At 38.8% G+C, this 21,204-nt stretch overlaps 1 protein-coding gene across 3 annotated transcripts in view; it reads right to left on the bottom strand.

The window, feature by feature from the left end:
* Positions 1-21,204, bottom strand: part of DMD (dystrophin) — a 1,714,964-nt gene that overhangs the window by 233,624 nt on the left and 1,460,136 nt on the right. For all 3 annotated transcript variants that reach the window (XM_061178412.1, XM_061178413.1, XM_061178407.1), the window contains one exon: positions 3,935-4,013. In XM_061178412.1, the coding sequence (XP_061034395.1) occupies positions 3,935-4,013 (79 nt within the window). The remainder of the gene's footprint in view (positions 1-3,934; positions 4,014-21,204) is intronic.

A 21,204-nucleotide genomic window follows, 5' to 3' on the forward strand; every position in this document is an offset into this window, starting at 1 on the left:
CTTGAGTGGCACATATTACCTCTGTCATTTAAAAAAGGACAACACAAAGAAATAATCTTTATTTAGTCTTTACTCTCACTGTCCTATTTCTCATATATCCCTTAAACCAAATTGGTATTTTTTGATATCCGTAAGCAAAGCTTCTAAGCATATATTGATATTCCACATGAATACTTAAGAAATTGGTGACTTCTGGGGCTGGCTCCATATAAGCAGGTAAATCAGCGCCTGTGTCTACAGGCCTGACCTTTCTGGAAGTGGGCACCAGTGCGATATGGTTTGAAAGGTGTGGGGATGCTCCTCCTGGCCCCTCAAAGTTCTCCCCTTACAGATGAGAGATTATGGCTGACGTTCTACCACTTGAGAGCCATTCCTCAGGCTTATGGCTTTTCACCCTATTAAAATGCAAATAACTCAGGAGAAGTACACATTAAACTTTACCTGTCACCTGGGTTAAATGAGTATAACATATCATTTTCTGAGAATAGGTTTTAATGGGGAAGACATAGGAATTTGGGTGGGGCAGGCAGAGAGAATAAAAAGTGAATGAATATATATGGTGTCTGGGGAATAATTAATATTCATAATAGTAATATTTTTATTTATGGTTTATGAGTCACTTACAAGTATGTTATCACATTTAATCTCAATTAAATCAAATAGAATGGCTCTGCCACCAAGGCGATTTAAGCAGACCAGAAATTGGGAAAAATATAGAAGACAAAATGTGCAGGATTTATAACTGTTCTACAGCCATTCCCAAAAGCCACGATCCCAATCAATTACGTATCCTGCTTTAACTCGCCCTTTTTTTCTTGACACCTCCTAAGCATGTGTGATACTGTCTAAATAATGACTGCATGCTGATAAAAGGGTTAGACCCAGTCAAGAAAATAAGACAAGCTCTTACTTAATACACTATCAGTGTGTAACAAAAAGACAGGACCACTACTTTCTAGGAATTTTTGTTCTAAAAGACATGGCCCACTAGAGACACACATGAAAGCATCAAGTGAAAAAGCTTTAAAATGTTCATGAGCATGGATCTTTTTATTAACCTATGGAAAATGGAGAAGGAAGGAAAGGACTAGAAAATGGCAATAAAAGAGGAAGGCAAAAGAATGAAGGGAGATCATATAGAATTGCTTCTTCTCTATAAAATATATCAATAAAGTAAAGGACAGTCTAGTGTGGTGGTTAAAAACAGACTCTGGAGCCGACTTCTTGGGTTTGAATCCTGGCTCTGTCATCCACTTGCTGTGTGACTGTATGCCTCAATTTCCTCATCTTAAAAATGGGTATAATAATGGTATCTACCTTATAGGTTGCTATAAGGATTAAGGTGGGTCATATTTGTAACATTGCAAGGCACAAAGTAATTGCCTTAAAATGATGCTTAAACTCCACCATACACAAAAATAAACTCAAAATGTATTAAAGACCTAAATCTAAGACTGGATACCATAAAACTCTTAGAGGAAAACACAGGCAGAACACCCTCTGACATACGTCGCAGCAATATCTTTTTCAATCCATTTCCTAGAGTAATGGAAATAAAAACAAAAATAAACAAATGGGATCTAATTAAACTCAAAAGCTTTTGCACAGCAAAGGAAACCATAAACAAAACGAAAAGATAACCCACAGGGGCTTCCCTGGTGGCGCAGTGGTTGAGAATCTGCCTACCAATGCAGGGGACACGGGTTTGAGCCCTGGTCTGGGAAGATCCCACATGCCACGGAGCAACTAGGCCCGTGAGCCACAACTACTGAGCCTGCGCGTCTGGAGCCTGTGCTCCGCAACGAGAGGCCACGATAGTGAGAGGCCCGCGCACCGCGATGAAGAGTGGCCCCCACTTGCCGCAACTAGAGAAAGCCCTTGCACAGAAACGAAGACCCAACACAGCCAAAAATAAATAAATTTTAAAAATAAATAAATAAAAATAAAAATAAAGGAATTCCTTTAAAAAAAAAAAAAAAAAAGATAACCCACAGAATGGGAGAAAATATTTGTAAACGATGTGACCGACGAGGGATTCATCTCCAGAATTTACAAACAGCTCATGCGGCTCAATATCAAAAAACAAACACCCCAATCAAAAAATGGGCAGAAGACCTAAATAGACATTTCTCCAAATAAGATATACAGATGGCCAAGAGGCACATGAAAAGATGCTCAGCATTGCTAATTATTAGAGAAATGCAAATCAAAACTACAATGACATATCATCTCACACCAGTCAGAATGGCCATCATCAAAAAGTCTACAAACAATAAATGCTGGAGAGGATGTGGAGAAAAGGAAACCCTCCTACACTGTTGGTGGGAATGTCAATTGGTACAGTCACTATGGAGAACAGTATGGAGGTTCCTTAAAAAACTGAAAATAGAGTTACCATATGATCCAGCAATCCAACTCGTGTGCATGTATCCAGAGAAAACCATGGTTTGAAAGGATACATGCACCCCAATGTTCACTGCAGCGCTGTTTACAATAGCCAAGACATGGAAGCAACCTAAATGTCCATTGACAGATGAATGGATAAAGAAGTTGTGGTACAGATACACAATGGAATATTACTCAGCCATTAAAAAGAATGAAATAATGCCATTTGCAGCAACATGGATGGACCTGGAGATTATCATACTAAGTGAAGTAAGTCAGACAGAGAAAGACAAATATCATATGATATCACTTATATGTGAAATCTAAAAAAAATGATACAAATGAACTTATTTACAAAGCAGAAACAGACTCACAGAATTAGAGAACTAATTTATGGTTACCAGGGGGATGGGTGGTGGAGAGCGATAGATTGGGAGGTTGGGATTGACATATACACGCTACTATATTTAAAATAGATAACCAACAAGGACCTACTGTATAGCACAGGGAACTTTGCTCAGTATTCTGTAATAACCTAAATGGGAAAAGAACTTGAAAAATATATACATGTATATGTAAAACTGAATCACTTTGCTGTACACCTGAAACTAACACATTGTTTTTTTTTCTTTTTTTGAAACTAACACACTGTTAATCAACTATACTCCAATATAAAATAAAATTTTTAAAAAAATGATGGTTAAACTCTCATACATACACATGCATGACCAGAGGGAAATACGTCAAAATGTTAACAGATATTAACCCCATGTGGTAGACGTATGACTTTTTAAATACCTATATATATATATATATATATATATATACTTTTATAATCAAAGAAAGAGTAGTATAAATTAACAACACTAATCATAGGAAAACAGGAGCTTGACAATTTAATATGCATTGTTATATTTATAGGATGTTCCAATATTACACTTTCAGTTAACCAAGGCTATTCCTCTTGGTATTAATTATAAAAATATAGTTAATTATAAAAGATATAATATTTATTAATAATATATAAATAATATCATTATAAAATATAATTAATAAAATAGTAAAACTGGAAAATAAAAAGAATGAAGAGAGGTCAAGGATAAAAGAGGGATAAGAATAGTTAGGGAAAGAAAACAGAATGGGCTGAAGTTCCAACTTGCAGGCAGGGAGTATTTAATGAATTATATAGAGATAAAGAATTATAGATTCACAGTAATATATACTGAATCATCATATAATAATTATATGATATATAATTATCAGCTTGATAAAGTGAACTGCTATAAGCAGAACTAAAGACTCAAAAATATTGCTAAAGTTAGCACTTGAGAATACATTGTAGGAAATAATTATGCATTAGCTGAAGGCTGGACACAATGATCTAATTGGTCCTCCTCTTGTTAACCTTCTGAATTTACCCACTAAGTTATATTTCAGGATGATTTGTGCCTCCAGTGCATTTGGCAGAGACAACTGTAATTCAACTCCTAATTCTTAGCCACCAAGATGCAGTGAAGAGGTTAAGCAATGAAACTTGACAACGACTTACTGGAAAGGAAGTGCTGGGATGCTGGGCCGAAGTCCCTGTGGGCTTCGTGCAGCTGCCTGATGCGGTCCTCAACAGCCACCTGCGAGGAAGAGGAGAAAAATTATGTTCTCTCATCATATGTAATGAGGGGCAATTAAAACAATGTATCCTTTTTGGTAAGATCTTCTGGGCTTCTAAGGCTGGAACATTAAAACAACAATTTATAACCCTGTTTTGATATCCACTTACCACATGTGGCCTCCGAGACCCATTTTTATCAAACCAAGGCCAAACAAAGAAGATTTGCCCTCTTGACAATGTTAAAATGGGATTTTCTAAAAACACTCTACTCATTGGTAGCCACAAATGAATGACTGCGCTAATTAGTACCATCAAAAATGCAAACTCGGGCTTCCCTGGTGGCGCAGTGGTTGAGAATCTGCCTGCCAGTGCAGGGGACACGGGTTCGAGCCCTGGTCTGGGAGGATCCCACATGCCGCGGAGCAACTGGGCCCGTGAGCCACAACTACTGAGCCTGCGCGTCTGGAGCCTGTGCTCCGCACAAGAGAGGCCGCCATAGTGAGAGGCGGCCCGCGCACCACGATGAAGAGGCGCCCCCGCTTGCCGCAACTAGAGAAAGCCCTTGCGCAGAAACGAAGACCCAACGCAGCTAAAAATAAATCTAAAAAAAATAATAATAATAATTTAAAAAAAATGCAAACTCTAAATCTTTCACAAAAAGGTTAGGTAGGGAGGTTGCCATTCGCTATTATACTAGGTGACTAAAGGATCTCAGAAATGATATATATTTTGTCTTAGTCTGTTGCTTTTGACATGTTTTTAAGAATCATATTGATTGATAATTAACGGATATCGAGTGATAATCATTGATAAATTAATAAGTAACCAAAAGTTGACTGATACTTAAGTATCAAAGAAACAGAGGCAAGGTTTTAACTTAGGGTAACTATAGGGTGGATGGTGAAAATAAAGAAATTTTCAGATTTCAGATTTTATTGGACTTGGAAATTAGTGGGAAGTATACGTTTAGGTGGCATGGAATAAAGATTGCCATTCTTTTTTTTCCTATTATGTTTTTCTATAATATATTGACACAGTGTCCTTTCAGCTTAGTGAATTCCATTTTGAGTGGGGGAAAAAGGGAAGAATTTTATGGGTGAAATGGTATATTTTGTCATCTGGCATATTGCCAATTCTATATTAATGGTGGCCCCAGGCACCCTAGCTTTATAACTTTGGATCTTGATTTGGTCCTGAGCAGGCTATGCTAAACTAGAGGTTAGTCAGAGCTTGCCCAGAGCCACCAGAGCTCAAGCAGGTTCACTCTGTGGTGTGGATAACTCCCAAGAAGTAAAATACATCTTAAACTCATTGAAAAAGTGGCTCAGGTAGTCTGGTCTAACGCCAACTCTGACCTTCCCATATCAATCAATTACCTAGCCTAGATCCAGAACAATTTTTTTTTTACACGTTCTCCCTAGCCTTGTCCATCTTTGCTTGGACCAAATATTTGGAAAACCACATAGAGTTTCAAAAAAATGGAGGGTATGCTTCACTGCGATGCACAGAAAACCACGAGGGACATTTGAAACCTACTTTCCCAGCCTTACCACCCTGCACTCTCAGTCAAACTCTACCTGCCTGTCCTGCGACATTCCATCCAATGTAACACTCCGGAGACTTGTTCGTGTTCTCCTTCCCTCTGGAATGCTCTTATCCCCCTTTTCTCCCATTCAAGGCTGTTATATGTTTGCGTCCTCAGCATTCTCACAGTACACGGCTTATACTTGGAGCACTTCTATCATAGCCATTGTTTTCGTTATATGGATATGAATATCTCCTGCAATGGACTGGCAACTTCTTGATGGCAGGAACCATCCCTTGCTTATTTGTCCTCTCCTCTCCTCCCTCCCACAGGATGCACTGAACCCTGCACGTAGTAAGTGGTATAAGAAATATTTGTGTAATGACTAGTTGACCAAACCAGTGGATAAATGTGTGTGCTTATGTGTGTGTGTGCGCGCGTGAGAAAGAGGAAAGAGAGAGAGGGAGAGAGAGAGATAGATACGGGAGAATGAATGAGAATGCTCACTGACATCGACTGCATGTTGTATGTCCCTGGGCAAATTATTCTAAACTTAACTTACCTTATCATTAAAATGGGACAACAATATTTCCTACCTCATGGTGTTATTGTGGGAATTAAATAAGATGATACATGTGTTTAGCCTAGTTTCTATCACATGATAATTGCTCAATAAATGCTAGCAGCTGCTGTTATTGTTGCTATTATGGTTAATAAAGGGAGAGGAATAGGTTATAGTGAGCAAGGCACCACATAACATACAAAAATGGCTAATATTTATTAAGCACTCTGTGCATGACAATATGAAGTAACATTTAATCTTCACAATAACTCTGTAGTAGGAAATAATATTATCTCTCCACTTCACTGATGTAGAAACTGAAGGATGAGAGGATAAAAAAACCAACCAAACGAAATGTGCCTAAGCTTAAGCAGTTAGTAAACGGGCAGATTCAGGATCCAAGCTCATTCAGTCCGGCTCTTGCTCTTAACTGCTACTCCAGAGGTTAAAGTTGAAAACAGAAAGTATTGTGTAAATATTTAATATGCAGTTGGCCTTTTAATTTATTTTTAAATTAATTTATTGAAAGCAGACCTAACGTAGTGTACGCATCTATGAAACTTTTAGTCATCAGTATATTTTATGATCCAATGCAAGGTCAGTTCCTGGTCTTAAAGAATGTGATACCCTAAGACTATAGAGAAGAGCTGTAGAAGAACACATGCAAATGAATGGAATACGTAATTATTTCTAAATGCAGAATGGGTCATTTAATAAACACATAAAGAAGAGAGGAACGTGGAAGTTTGGGGATGGGGAGGAAGGGATGGGGAGGCCATATGGGAATGGACACAGAGCAGAAATCTTTGCACATACTGAGGGGGAAATCCCCAAGGGAACATGCGGATGGCAAAGGAGCATGAACGCGCCACAGGCCATTTCCTCTGGAGAGAGCGTTAGTAGCTTCATAGGGACCACGTGGGTACAGGATCAGAGTCCATTATAAGCCCCTGATCTGAAGGTTGCTTCCTTCTTATACAGGGAGGGCCATGGTGGTAGTTTCCAGTGTATACCCAATTGTCAAGAATTTAAAATTAGATAAAAGTGAATCTCCATCCCTATAACTCGAACTTAAGAAAATGTATGATAGTGAGACAAAAATTAAAGATGCATCATGTAATGAAATGAAATATTCAGGAAATAGTCTTAACTAAAGAATTAAGCAGAAAATATTTCTTTTCACAAATTATCTTTGGAGAAAGGTATGGCACGGATTGAATGCACAGAATAAATAAAGAAATAATTTTAAGAAAGAAAAACTTGAAGGCACACAAGATCCTCACAAACTGTAGCTACTTGAGAACAAAGCACTTTACTCTGTGAGTAATTAGGCAAGGAAATGAAATTTGATAATCTTTTGAAACAATAACCTCCATGCATTAGACCTTACTAACTGGATTTTTTTTTAACCAATATAAAACACTATATGTGGGGCTTCCCTGGTGGCGCAGTGGTTGAGAATCTGCCTGCTAATGCAGGGGACACGGGTTCGAGCCCTGGTCTGGGAAGATCCCACATGCCGCGGAGCAACTGGGCCCGTGAGCCACAATTACTGAGCCTGCGCGTCTGGAGCCTGTGCTCCGCAACAAGAGAGGCCGCGATAATGAGAGGCCCGCGCACCGCGATGAAGAGGGGCCCCCACTTGCCGCAACTAGAGAAAGCCCTCGCACAGAAACGAAGACCCAACACAGCCATAAATAAGTAAACCCAAAGTTTAAAAAAAACAAAAAAACAAAAAAAACACTATATGCAAACTAGGAAGCAAAAGCCAGAAATTTTATCCCATTACCTTGCATTCTGGCACAGTTCATTCTTTACTTGGTTAATTGTTTGTTCCCTTTTTAAGTATATGTTAATACGGAAAGAGATATGCAATAAATGAATGCTACAGTCTTGATCTCTGGAAGCATAACGGGTTGGAGGTGAGGAATGGAAACAAGCCAAGGAAGATCTTGGGGTAGCAGAACACTGGTCTTAGAGAGGACAGTGAGATGCAGTTAGCTAGGTATGCTGCAAGCAGATGATGCAAAACAAGACATTGCAGACACTGAGGCTCAAGATTTACCCCGTAGGCAAAGGGAACCACTGAAGATTTCCGTGAGGGGACTCATGATTTGAGAGGGAAGCTGAAGTTTAGGGAGATGAATCTGTCAGTGTAACAGATCCAAGAGGGACCTGGAGGCTGAGACCAGTTAGAGGCTGTTGCAACTGACTAGACTTGGGGTTATATGTGTTGGAATGAAGACTGTGTTGCCTGGAATGGAAAAGATGGTATAGACTGGGAGGTATTTTAAAGTCAGGAAAAACTAATCACTTTGGTGTTGGAGTGTAATTTTTGTAGAAGCAAATAAAACTTCAGGATTTCCAGTGTGGAAGACCGGGAGATTGAGGATATTGCTGATGGAAACACTAATAATTAGAAAGGGGAGGAATGGCAAATGGGCGGATGAATTCATTTGGAACATGATGAATTTGACCTAACAGTGAAACATTTAACTGGAGACGTCATGTAGAGCCAGTTAGAGAAGAGCAATCTGTCCCAGTCATTAAAGGAAGGAAAGGGAAGTGAGACTGAAGAGGGTAGGACTTAGCATTAGGAAGTGAGTGGAGAAGGAAGAGGCAAAGGAGTCTAAACAATTATTTAAAGAGACAGGAAGAACCCAATTTCCCCCAAATTAATAGGCCACACCTCTGTTTCCTTTCATAAAAAGAAAGAAAAAAAAAAAAGAAGCTTCCTTTTGGAAGCACACATCTTGTGTCTACTATTAGATCATAGATCAAGAAAGTTGAGAACTGGAAGAAACCTTATCTATTGATACACAAGGCTCTACTCTTCAGAACTATCCCAGATGGGCAGAAAACTGCCCTCTGCTCCATGAGTACTCAAGATCTAGTTTGCAGCATTTCTTCAGAAAAAGCATGTCAGAGGGGGAAAAAAAGTCTCTCTTTTTTTTTTAAAAAAAAACACAAACAAATATGCTCTCTGAGGACAGGGACCCTTCTTTCTTTCCCTACTATATCCTAGTTGACAGGCACAGTACCTGGCCTATGGCAGGTGCTCAATTCATATTAGTTGAATGAATTAATGTGTAGTTTATTCAAGGATCTTCACCATAACCATTATATTTTGAATGGAGAATTTCTTTTTCAAGAGTCCCAAAACAAGTTTTTGGAAAGACCTTTCCTCCCTCCCTCCCTCCCTCCCTTCTTTCCTTCCTTCTTTTTTGATGCTCAAAGTTAAAAAAGAAAAGAAAAGAAGAAAACCATTTAGATTCATTGCGCCTACATTAGATTTAGAAAAATTTTAAAAAGCAGTAATTTGTATGACAAATCCAGAGCCCAAATCTCCTCCATATCTGTTTTATTCTAATTTTTAAATAATCATATTTGAGAGCTATGAGGACTATATATTATTCTTCTTTGCTTTCTCCTTTCTGTAGGCAGCGCACTCTTGGCAGAGACCTCCCTTCTTTCACTTCACTATGAAATGTCTCTCTATTCATTCAGAAGATATTTACTAGAATGTAAGTTCCTTGTCCATGTAGATTGGGACCCTGTCTGCCTTGTTCACAGTTTAGTGTAGTGCCTAATACAAAGGAGATGCTCAATAAATACTCAATAAATGAGTGAATGAAAAGGCTTTTTGAGTTCCTGTTACTTTAGGCACTACACTAAGTGTTATTAAGGTGTACTTGAAAGCGTAATTTTGGAGATGAGGAATGAGCACCAAGTCCTTCAACTAAATTAATGATAACACACTCCATTCCCAGCTGTGACTGTTCCCCAAAGCTCAGTCAATTCCTCTGTGTATTTTGAAGAATATCTTTGTTTCCTTTTTTCTTCAAAATTGCTTTAAATAAGCCAAAAGGAGAAGAAATGCATAAATCGTGTTTACATGCATAAATCGTGTTTACTCCAGTCTTGGGAAAAGATGTAACTGGGCATGTATATTTCAATTTTCTGGGTCTCAGTTTGTTAAGACCCTTGAGAGATATCCACGGGCATGCAAGAACCAGAGTTCACACCTCCACTAAATGAGCCCATAAAAATAAAACTCTCCTTGTGCTGTGATGCTAGTGAATAAACAACGCACATGCTCACAAACGATTCTCTACAGTCTATTCATGAGTTTTTGTCCTGAAATTTTGCAGTTTGTACGCTTCTCTGTATGCATTTATCTACTGGGGGAAGCCTTCAGAATTCATTCTTACTCCCAAATTCTTACTTGTAACACTCATAAACACGTGCCCAAACATCATCCTGAAAACTCTCCTGAGATTTATTTCACTTTCAGTTAAAATCCTCTTAACGAATTGTAACTCTTTTCTTTTAAAATCCACTGTTCTTCTAATTGTGCTTTCTTCTGAGTTGTGACTGAAAAAAAAAAAAAAAAGCTCTGAGATAAGGTTTGGAATGAGGACGTATGATAGGTACAGCTCTGTGGCAAAACAATCTGGGCTTGCTGAATGCAAAAGTTGGCTGAATTTTCTTTTCCTTGAATTTATTTATGTGTTTTCTTGACCCTGAGACACTTCTGAGTTAAACGGAGTTTCTCGCCCTTGACTTCAGGATAGATCACAGGAAAGCAACCAGTGCTAACACGGTGCTCACTTTTAGCAATAGCATAATTATTAGTTGATTTTGTGTGATTTATGGCATGGATGCTAATGCGTGCCATCTGGGACCATCATCAATCCACCGCTTTTTATGTTCTTCTCTCAGAGCTTTTTTTCCCAGCTTCCAAATTTGTACTTCTGTGCTGATTCCCGTCTTCTTAATCTCTGATTCCTTTTCTTATTCCTACCTTTCTCTTTCCTCTCTCTTGCACGCACCCTTCCACTCGCTCTTCCCAGCTGTGTCCTGTACAACCTACCAGAAGAGCACACAGACTCTGCTGAGGCAAACAGAGAGCGCGTAACATGAAGTGGCTGTGCGTCCCTGCAAGGCAGGTGGGGCAGGATGTGAACAGGAGCCCCAGCCTAGAGCCAGCCCGGCGCTTCTTCAGGAACATTAGTCCTCTAATTCTGACGAACTCTTCCAACCACAGGAAAGCAAGGGAGGACAAAACAGCAAGTCCTTTGTCCACTGTTAAGCTTTTAGCTTTCACCTCACCGATTTCTAAAATGCACCTTGGAAGTCTGTTTATTAGTTTTCGTGCTCATGTAGCTGCCTCATTCTGTGATAATGGAGTCAGGTTATATCAACATTAAGTTGACTTCATAGACCCAAGTACCTTAAGGGTATCATTAATTTTAATTGAGAAAAGCAGCAATCAACGTCCTTATCCTGCTTCATTTGTCAAAATCTTTAGTTTTTGTTACATCTACACACTGTTATGAAAAAAATGTGCTGGGAAGCGTAGAGATCACAGGAAGCATTTCTTCTGCTCTTTGTTTCTTGTCTTAAAGAGACAAAAGGTGAATTACTCTGCTTGGATGTTGTAACTTGATGCAGATTTTATCTTAAAAAATAGGTTTCCTTTAAAAACCTTTCCTAATGTATCTCATGATTTGGAGCAGGAACTAAAGTCAAGTGGCTCGCACCTCGCCACACCAATACGTTTAAATCATTTCCAGTTCAGCTTCAGCTATTTATTCTTGAGCTTTATTTATTCCACATTTGGAAGATATCATTCTCGCAAAAATTTTCCTTTCTAGTGGCATTTTGGGTCATAAGTAGCATAATGCTCGCATGGGAATGACATGATTATACCTCCTGGTACTAGAACACAGGAGTGTTCCCAAGGACCAGAAGTGGCAATTTGAAATAATTATCAAGGGGATAAAACAGAACTGGTATCATCTGGGGGGGAAAAAAGACAACGCATATAGCAGTTAGCAAATTCATACTAAAAGATGACTAAAGCAGGGTGAAATCTTGAAGATAAATGAAAAAAGAAAGAGCACCAGAATAAACATTTTTTTTTAGCTCAATGGCAAAATCCTTATATTTCGAGTAATAATACACTTGTAGATTTTCAGTTTGGTCTACTAATCACCTTGACAATGATGGCTGGGAGGGAGAATTTGCTGAAGTATGAGCGCAGCAATCTTAACCAAGGAAATCAACACCCCTGAAATCCCACGCTATCCTCACAGCATTTCCAAAGCTTCCTGACCATGACTCCCTTCACAGTCAATCTGACCACATATGAAAGAACCTTGTCTGCCACCAGCCCCTGTTTCCAGTTCCCAGCTCTCCTCCTCCAGGCCACTGAAAAGCGCCTTTCTTTTCCGTCACTGATGCAGAGCTGCTAAACCAGTATCAGGCTGTTCTTTACAAATCAATTAACCGGAAGATCTCATCTACTGTATTTCCCAGTCCTGCAACGTTTGGTCCTTCTCACTTTTTTGCATATCAGGAAAAGAGGCGCAAGTTGAATAAGTAAGTACACTTCATGCTTCTAAATAAAGGACAGAAGATGGGGCGATGCAATTCTATTGTTTCTCAGTGTACATTTGTCAGAACTGGAGCTAAAACTCTGGCGTATATTCGCTCCCTCTCAGTCTATACAGTCTCCCGCTCAGCCTTCTGGACACTCCCCCTGCCTCCCCTCCCCCTTCGCTCCATCTCACCCCAACCCCGAGGTGGTGTGTCAGCTCCGTGAATAGTCCTAAGACTTCCCTGAACTATTCGAGATAGTTTCACTTCAAATCTAAAGGAAAGCTATTTTTTTTTAATGTGGCTTTACACAGTGCAGAAAACTACAGGGAAAAAAAATCCAAAATACAATGTGATCTTTTATAGGAGAAATAAAAGATTGAATTTCTAGGTCATCATAGAAGTAGGTATTCTTCCTTAAGCAAAAATCTGAGATACTTTATGAGGTTCTTCCTTTCACTAAAGCAAGAAATCCTAAAATCCATCAGGATACATGCACTGTACCTTGACTTTCTTTTTAATCCTCAAGTGAAACCAAGAGAGTAAAGTGTAATAAAAATGCATATAGCCCCAGGCTTTGTGCCTTAGCAAAGAGAGAAAAAATAAGCTTCTTGACTTAGTATGTCTACTGTGAATAATCAGCCACTGCATTTTGGGATCTTGCTTTATAATTTTAACGTATAGCAGTGAACTCCATGTTCGTGGTGTGACAAGAATACAGGATTTTTTTTCTTTCTTTTAAAAAGAGATTTTCTCCCTATTTTCCAAAACAGATATACGTGTCAACTCAAGAGAAACAGAAATGGGAGGGGGAATCTTTTGATTTTTAGTAATACATTTTCTGCATTTTTACCTGAAGTTGTCAGCGAAGGGTGGACACGGTGAGACAGGGGTCCTCGGCTGTGTAATGACAGGGCTAACATTTGGTTTGGAAGTTTTCTCAGTTCCCTTCCCAGATGTTTCGCCTGTCTTTCCCAAGTACTGGTTCTTAGCTGGTTAATGAATATCCCTAGGAAGATCAGTGATAGCTCACGACAGGCTGCTAGTACTACAGCTGTATTTGCATTTTAAGAGCAACTTTGATTAAATAATTAAACAATTAATTACTCAAATACTTATTGAGCGCTTATACGGCACTCTGCTAGGAGAGAAAGGAGGAAAAAAAATAAATAAGAAAATAAGGAGCCTATTTTAAATGAATTTATGGTTTAGTTGTTTATAAATAGGTAAAGTGGCACGAGAAAGATTTTAATGCAGGGCAGTCATTCACTGATTTGACAGAGTATCACAACTACCTAGAATTTCTGTCTTAGTCTATCTGGGGCTAGGGCTTGAGAATCTGTACTTTCTTTAAAGCTCTGCCGATTCTGACATATAGTCTGTTTTTGGAGCCACTGGTATAGTGGGAAGGCTATCAGTCCTACCAGTCAAGAAGACCTGAGTTGGAATCCTCTACTAGCTATTCGACCTTCAGCATCTTATCTAATAGTCTATAAGCATTAGTTTCCTTATCTGTAAACAGAAATACCGAATAACAGCAACAGTGACGACAGTAGCCATAGCTAACATTTATAGAGCACTTACTACATTCCAAGCACTGTTTTAAGAGCTTTATAGGTATATCTCATTGAAGCCTTTCCTATCCTAAAGTAAACTTGACGAGAGCAGGACTTGGTCTATTTCATTCACGGCTGTATCCCCAGGATCCAGGTCAGTGCCCATCTCTTAGTATGCATCCAACTAAATACTTGAAAGAATGAACAACGCAGTGAGGAAGGTACTCCTATTTATGACCATTTTATAGACGATGAAACTAGTGTACAGAGAATGGGATGTTGTAAAGTACATGGCTGGAGAGTCTATCTCTTAGCACTCAGTAGATGCTCACTCCTTTCTTTTCCTGGGAACTGTGCTAAAAGCACTAAAAGAAGCATACATAGCTATGGGGCTTACAGAGTATCTGAACTGAATTAACGAAGGAATGAAGCTTTTAAGCTGGGCTTTCAAAGTTGGGTAAGGTTTTGATGGGCAAAAACAGAAGAAACATTCTGTGTGGCAAGAGCAGAATGAACAATTTTTTTGGCACTAGTAAAGGCCCAGATGTGGGGTATAAACAGAGGGAGAGCTGAAGAATATCAGGCTGGAAATGTGGCTTGGAGTCAGCCCAGAGCAGTACTTGACTGTCAGGTTTAAGAACAGAGACTTCATTTCGTTTTTCATGGGAAGGCATTCAAATATTTTTATAAATTATTACTTTAAAAATTTACTTTTATTTCTTTTTAATGCATTCACATGGTAACAAAATTCAAGAAGAACAATAAAAATCTTTAAAATGTGAGTTTCCCATTCACCATATCCTTCTAGCCATCTTGCTTCCCAGCCTGGTGGCAGCTACTGCTAACATTTTCATATTCTACATAAATTTTTTTAAATAAAGAAATACCACGGTCAGAGCAGTGTTTTAGGATGAACTGAAGCATGGAGAAAGTGATAAAAGGATAAGTTGCCAGAAAAACCCCCAAGAGATGAGGACACGATGGGTTAAACGTAAGGGTACCAGAAGGAAGGAAGAGTCAAGGAAACTTCAGACTTTCATCCTAGGTGACGAGGAGATGTGTAAAAATCGGGAGGAACCACTGGCGTGTTGGGGCACAGTTTGATATGATAACTAACCCCAAACAGTAAATCAAAAACGGTTGGACAAAGACTAGATGGAATGATGGAAAAATCATGAGGGGGGTGGCAGTGAATTCTCTTCAAAGCCCCTCACATCATTTATCCCGATGGTTAGCAAGACTCCTACAATGGCTTGGGTAGACATATTGTATTTTCCTAAAAAAAAAAAAGAACACCTGAAAAGCATTTAATAGCATCTGCTACAAGGTAAGTACTGAGTAAAGAGTAGCTGTTACTTATTTGTATTAAAAAGTGGATGTCAGAGCAGAATAGGCGTGGGTGCTTTGGGCAGACACATCTCTGGGGGAAGTTCCTTATCTAGCTGGCTTCTTTTATAGTAAATACTCAAGTTGGCCAGTTGGGGAGAGCTAGGCAATTTCTGTCCTTTGGCAGGACCTAAACAAGTCTAGAGTGGAGAGCATGAGAGGTGAGCTTAGTAATCAATTATTCCCCAAGCATTTTCAAGTGCTGTTATATACACTGTCCTGTGTGTTCATCTTGTGGAGGATAGCAAAGATGGAACATGAGAAATCCCTGCTCTCGAGAACCTTGGGTCTTGTAGGAAGAAGACTGCACATGGGAGAAATTAGAGAGTCTTTAAGCGCTAGTCTGTGTGTTACTGACCAATAAGAGCATTATGAATTTCCAGAAGTAAGGAAGCAATGAGGCCTGGAACAATCTGGGAGGCTTCCAGAAGGGGGTGACACAAAACACCATGGACCTAGATCAGACTCAGAGTCTATGTAGCTTAGCATCTCATGTTCATTGAGGAGTACTTTTTGAACAGGCATCTTGTATGCCATTAGTGACATAATCTTAATGGATTAGAGATTCCCAAAATTTCAAATGGTGTCACTTACACTGTTGATTATTTTGTTTTATTTTGGTAAGCAACAATTCATCATTCTCCCTTCTTTTATTTTTTATTTTTATGTTTCAGATTTTTTTTTAATGTGGACCATTTTTAAAGTCTTTATTGAATTTATTGCAATATTGCTTCTGTTTTATGTTTTGGTTTTTTGGCCGCGAGGCATGTGGGGTTTTAGCTCCCCGACCAGGGATCTAACCCGCACTCCCTGCATTGGAAGGCGAAGTCTTAACCACTGGATCGCCAGGGAAGTCCCTCCCTTCTTTTAAACATTTCACATTTGTCTGGAAAGAGCTTTCAAAATATAGTTATTAAAATAGTTTGTTTTCTTGTCTGTTCCTCACTGCCTCATAATTGTTTTTTTATGGTTATGTGAATATAGATGGTTGGATATAAAAGTACTTAATAATTTTGTGTTTAGAGAAAAAGAGTGGCTTTTACATGAGTAAAGATCTGGTATCACTATGTTCATACTTGAAAATGATTTCTTTGTACTGATAACAGACTTTCTTCTAGACTTTTCGAAAGTAATGTTAAACTTCATATCTAGAACTTTGAACATCTAGTCCTTGATCTAGGATTGAACACACGTTTCACATCTTGGAGAAAACTTTTTTTTTTTTTGGTTAGCTGATCTTTTTATCCCTTCAGGCATTAACCAGTCTTTTTATTTTCTTAGCAGCAGCTCTGGAGAGAAATCCCCTGAAGCCTAAAGCATCTATTGGATGGTTCAAAATGTATAGTGCTAAAAGTTTGCTTTTGTTGTGTTATTCTTTTAGCAGAAATACCACAAAGAGAAACACATTCTTGCATATGAAGGCATACTGCGGTAAATATTCACTTATTTCACTCTAAATTTGAACTTTTCGATATTTCAATCTGAGCTGGCATTGAGATTCAACTTTGTAGTATACAAAAAGTAAGAATACATCAGAGTAAACTTTCAGACTAAACATATCTATAGTCCAAGGATATTTAAACAGACCAGAAACAAATTAGTACTTTTGAAATAACACTTTCATAAGGCAATTAACATGCTAAACACGGATGATTCTTATCTAGTCACCAAAGCAAAGTCTTTAAGGATGTTAAATACTAAACAGTATGTAAATTAAGTCAAATTACTATTTGTCTTAAAAACATAATTTTCTAAAAATCCAGGATTTAGAAATTTCACTAATTCAATCTAGTCTTTCTGTCCAAAAGTTAAATGAGTTGGATGGAATCTCAATAACAAGTATTGATAGATGCAAATAAGAACAAAAAAGTCACTATTAAGAATTTATCAAAGATGAAAGGTTTTCATGGCCTTTCTCAGTACCTATGTGCACATAAGATATGTATCTTTATCTATGGAACAAGGTTTCTCTACTTTGGCACTACTGACCCTTGACCTGGATAATTCTTTGTTGTTCTATCCTGTGTGCTAGAAGATGTCTAGCAGCATCCCTGACCTCTACCCACTAGATGCCAGGAGCACCGCTTCCCCAGTTGTGATAACCAAAAATGCCTCCAGACATTGCCATGTACCCTGGGGGACAAAAATTGCCCCTGGTTGAGAACCACTGGTCTATATTAACCTTCACTCTCTACTTCATATACATGATGATATGGATGTTTGAGGTAAGACCTGAGTTCCATTCTACAACTCTTAACTAATGAGGAAGGAAAAGTAACAGTCCCAAGTTATATACAGACTGTCCTCAGGTCTGCCCAATTAAGGACCCCCATCGAATTGGCAATTTTTGCTCTGGAGCTCCCCATCAGGCTGGCCCAGACTTCATAAGATCTGCATTATGATCTAATGGCTCCCCCTGCCCAATCCTGCTTCAGCCCCTTTTTCTTCACAATAAATCTATCTTGGCATCTGTTTCCTGGAGGGCCTAACCTGCAACATCAATCAATCAATGAGTTAATCAGAGCATTCCATTCCCTTAGCCAAGATGGGCACAGGACTCCATATGGGCCACTGAGAGTCAGGCCCAAGCAGTTTTTAAACTCCCGGGTGAGAGTAGCTTGCTCTCTCTCTTTTTCTGCTGGAAATGTTGAGGATGCTAAGAGCGGAGCAGGAGAGCCTGCCTGAAAACCTCCACTGCCACGGTCACCCTTTTTTCCCTTGACTAATCGGAGTTGAGTTTTCTGTCACAGCCAAGAGCCCAACCTAATATACTTTATAATAAAGGGGAAACTACAGAAACATTTAAGAAAATTAACATTGAGCCTAGAAATGGTTACAAATGAACTCATCACAGTGATTATTAAGAGCTAGGTATACAAGTTGTTCAAGAATTGCAAAGGGTTCCACCTTTTAAAATCTCAAGATACTTCATAAAAAGGTGAGACAGGGCAGAATTATACCCATTATAGTATAATGATTTTACCAATTGCTGTATTAATTCTTGGAAGATTTTCTCCAGTCTCATCATGGAGAAATAATGGCTATAGAATACTAGATAGTAGCTGCCACTAGGTCATCAGTACAAGTTAGTTTCTATTTCCTATCATGAGGCTTTAGGCAAACTTGGCTGGACTCCTACCCAGCACCGCACCCCTTCCTATTTCCCATTCTTTGCTGCTGATATTAGGAAAAGAGAACATATTCATGAGTATAATACTTGATTTGAACCAATCTGTCAGGCTTAAGAATATTTCAATAATGTGTGTGCATTTAAGACTGTGAAGTATGCCCATTTCAGTACTTTTTTTTTTTTAATAGAAAGATTTGTTTGAAAACTGAAAGCCACATTTTTCCACTCGAAGTTTTTAAAAAGCTTCGTTTGTGAAAAGCAGCACTGACCAGAGCTGCTGGGGACCATTAGTGGGAGCTGGAGCTTCAAAGGAGTTTCCGTGTTAGGAAAAGGTACTTGGACATTTTAGCTAAGCTGCTGACCACCTGGGATTTGGTCATTTAAAAGGATGTTAGTTTTCAGTTCTTTTAGATTCCACATGTAAGTGAGATCATACAGCACTTGTCTTTCTCTGTGTGACTTATCTCACTTAGCATAATGTCCTCAAGGTCCATCCATGTTGCTGCAAATGGCAGAATTTCCTTCTTTCTCATGGCTGAGTAGTATTCCATAAAAAGGTGGGGGAATGGGAGAGATGTTGTTTAAGGGTATATCCTTGCTACTAGTAGGAAAATAAGTCCTGGAGATGTAATACATAGCACAGTGATTACAGACAACAAAACAGTATTATAAACAATCAACTTGCTAAGAGACTAGATTTTAATAGTTCCCAATACCAGAAGAAATGATCATTATGTGATACAATAGAGGTATTAGCCAACACTACTATGGCAATCATATTGCAACATAAGTGTATCAAATTAATACATTGTATACTTTAAACTTAAACAATGTTGTACGTCAAATACAATTCAATAAAAAAACGAATAAAAGGGTATTTTAGTTGTTGACAGACTGACCTAATAGATACCCTTTATGCCTTAACAAAATTCTTTTAAGAGATTTGTATTAGGGGCTCCCTATTAAAACAAAGGCTTAGACAGCTGCCTTTTTACTCTGTTTAGGAGGGGTACCTTGTAATTTTTTTTTATTGAAATGTAGTTGACATACAATATTATGCTAATTTCAGGTGTACTACACAGTGATTCGACATTTACATCCATTATGAAATGATCACCATGATATGTCTAGTAACCATCTGTCCCCTACAAAGTTATTACAATATTATTGACCATATTCCTTTATGCTGTAGGTTACATCCCCATGACTTATTTATTTTATAACTGGAGGTTTGTACCTCCCAATCCCCTTTATCTGATACGCCCAACCCCACGCCTCTTTTCCCTCTGACAACCACTCATTTGTTCTCTACATCTATGAGTCTGTTTTCATCTGGTTTTGTTTTCAGTTTTTTTAGATTCCACATATAAGTGAGATCATATGGTATTTGTCTTTGTCTGTCTGACTTATTTTTCTTAGCACGATACCCTCTAGAACCATCCATGTTGTCACAAATGGCAAGTTTCCTTTTTCTTTATGGCTGAGTAATACTCCATTGTGTGTGTATATACCACATCTTCTTTATGCATTCATCTGTCGATGGACACTTAGGTTGCTTCCATATCTTGGCTATTGTGAATAACGCTACCATAAACATTGGGGCGCGTGTATCTTTTCGAATTAGTGTTTTCTTTGGGTAAATACCCAGAAGTGAAATTGCTGGATTATATGGTAGTTCTACTTTTAATTTTTTGAGGAACCCCTATACTGTTTTCCATAGTGGAGGTGCCTTACACTTTCTAACATCGTTTCCACTAACAATCTACCACAACACCAAGATATTCCTCACCTCTTGGCTGGAGAGTTTGGTGTCTTGGTCAGCTCTTCTGTTCTGGAGACAGCAGTGACACACGTGGGTGAACGAGGCCACCCACACTGCTTGTCTGGCTCTGAATCAATGAAAGAAGAACTTACATCCATTTTCTCTCAGACTGGGAGAGTCCAGGAAACAAATAAGCCACACAACAGAAATGCTGCCCAGTTGCACAGGGAGTTGCTCTTATCGAGCGGTTGCACAACAGTTTAGGTTTTAAACTCTTTTACAATCACTAGTTACTGGCAGGCACTCTGTTGAAAGAAGCAGAGAACTCTAAGCTGGGTTTTGAACAAAGAAAGATTTCTGGAAGTGACTCTTTTTTTTTTTTCCCCCAAATGCCTATGACCAAAAGGCTTTCTGAATATGATTTTAATTGCAAAAGGACCGAGTCACGGGCTCCTTGTGTTTCTTTAGATGCTAATCATATTACTTAGAGAGCTGGCAGAGGTCCTGGAGTTCTCAGGCTATGCACCACTGATAACACAAACTGCAGGCACAGGAGCAGAACGATCTGAGGGAGAAGAATGGTATCTGAGACCCTGGAATGTGGCTTTGCACCACCGTAGAACTTACTGGAAATGGATTAGGAGAACACCACTGGGCAAAAGGCCATTCTGTTATTCTTAAGACTTCCCCACCCCCTCAAAAAATAAAAAAGGGGGGAGGGTGGGTGGAAAGTAGAAGGGAGGTGGTAGATGTGAAAGGATAAAAAAGTTTGGTCTTTGCCTTGGTAAAGGCAATGCAATTCAGTTTACTGCCCACTCATTCCTCTTAGAAGCTTTTCACCTTCATTTTAAATGTTTGCATTTAATCTGTGTAATAATCACTGCATTTCCCCTTCAGTGTCCTTTTGT

Source organism: Eubalaena glacialis, chromosome X (genome assembly GCF_028564815.1).
Source record: "Eubalaena glacialis isolate mEubGla1 chromosome X, mEubGla1.1.hap2.+ XY, whole genome shotgun sequence".
In the NCBI taxonomy this organism is placed as follows: domain Eukaryota; kingdom Metazoa; phylum Chordata; class Mammalia; order Artiodactyla; family Balaenidae; genus Eubalaena; species Eubalaena glacialis.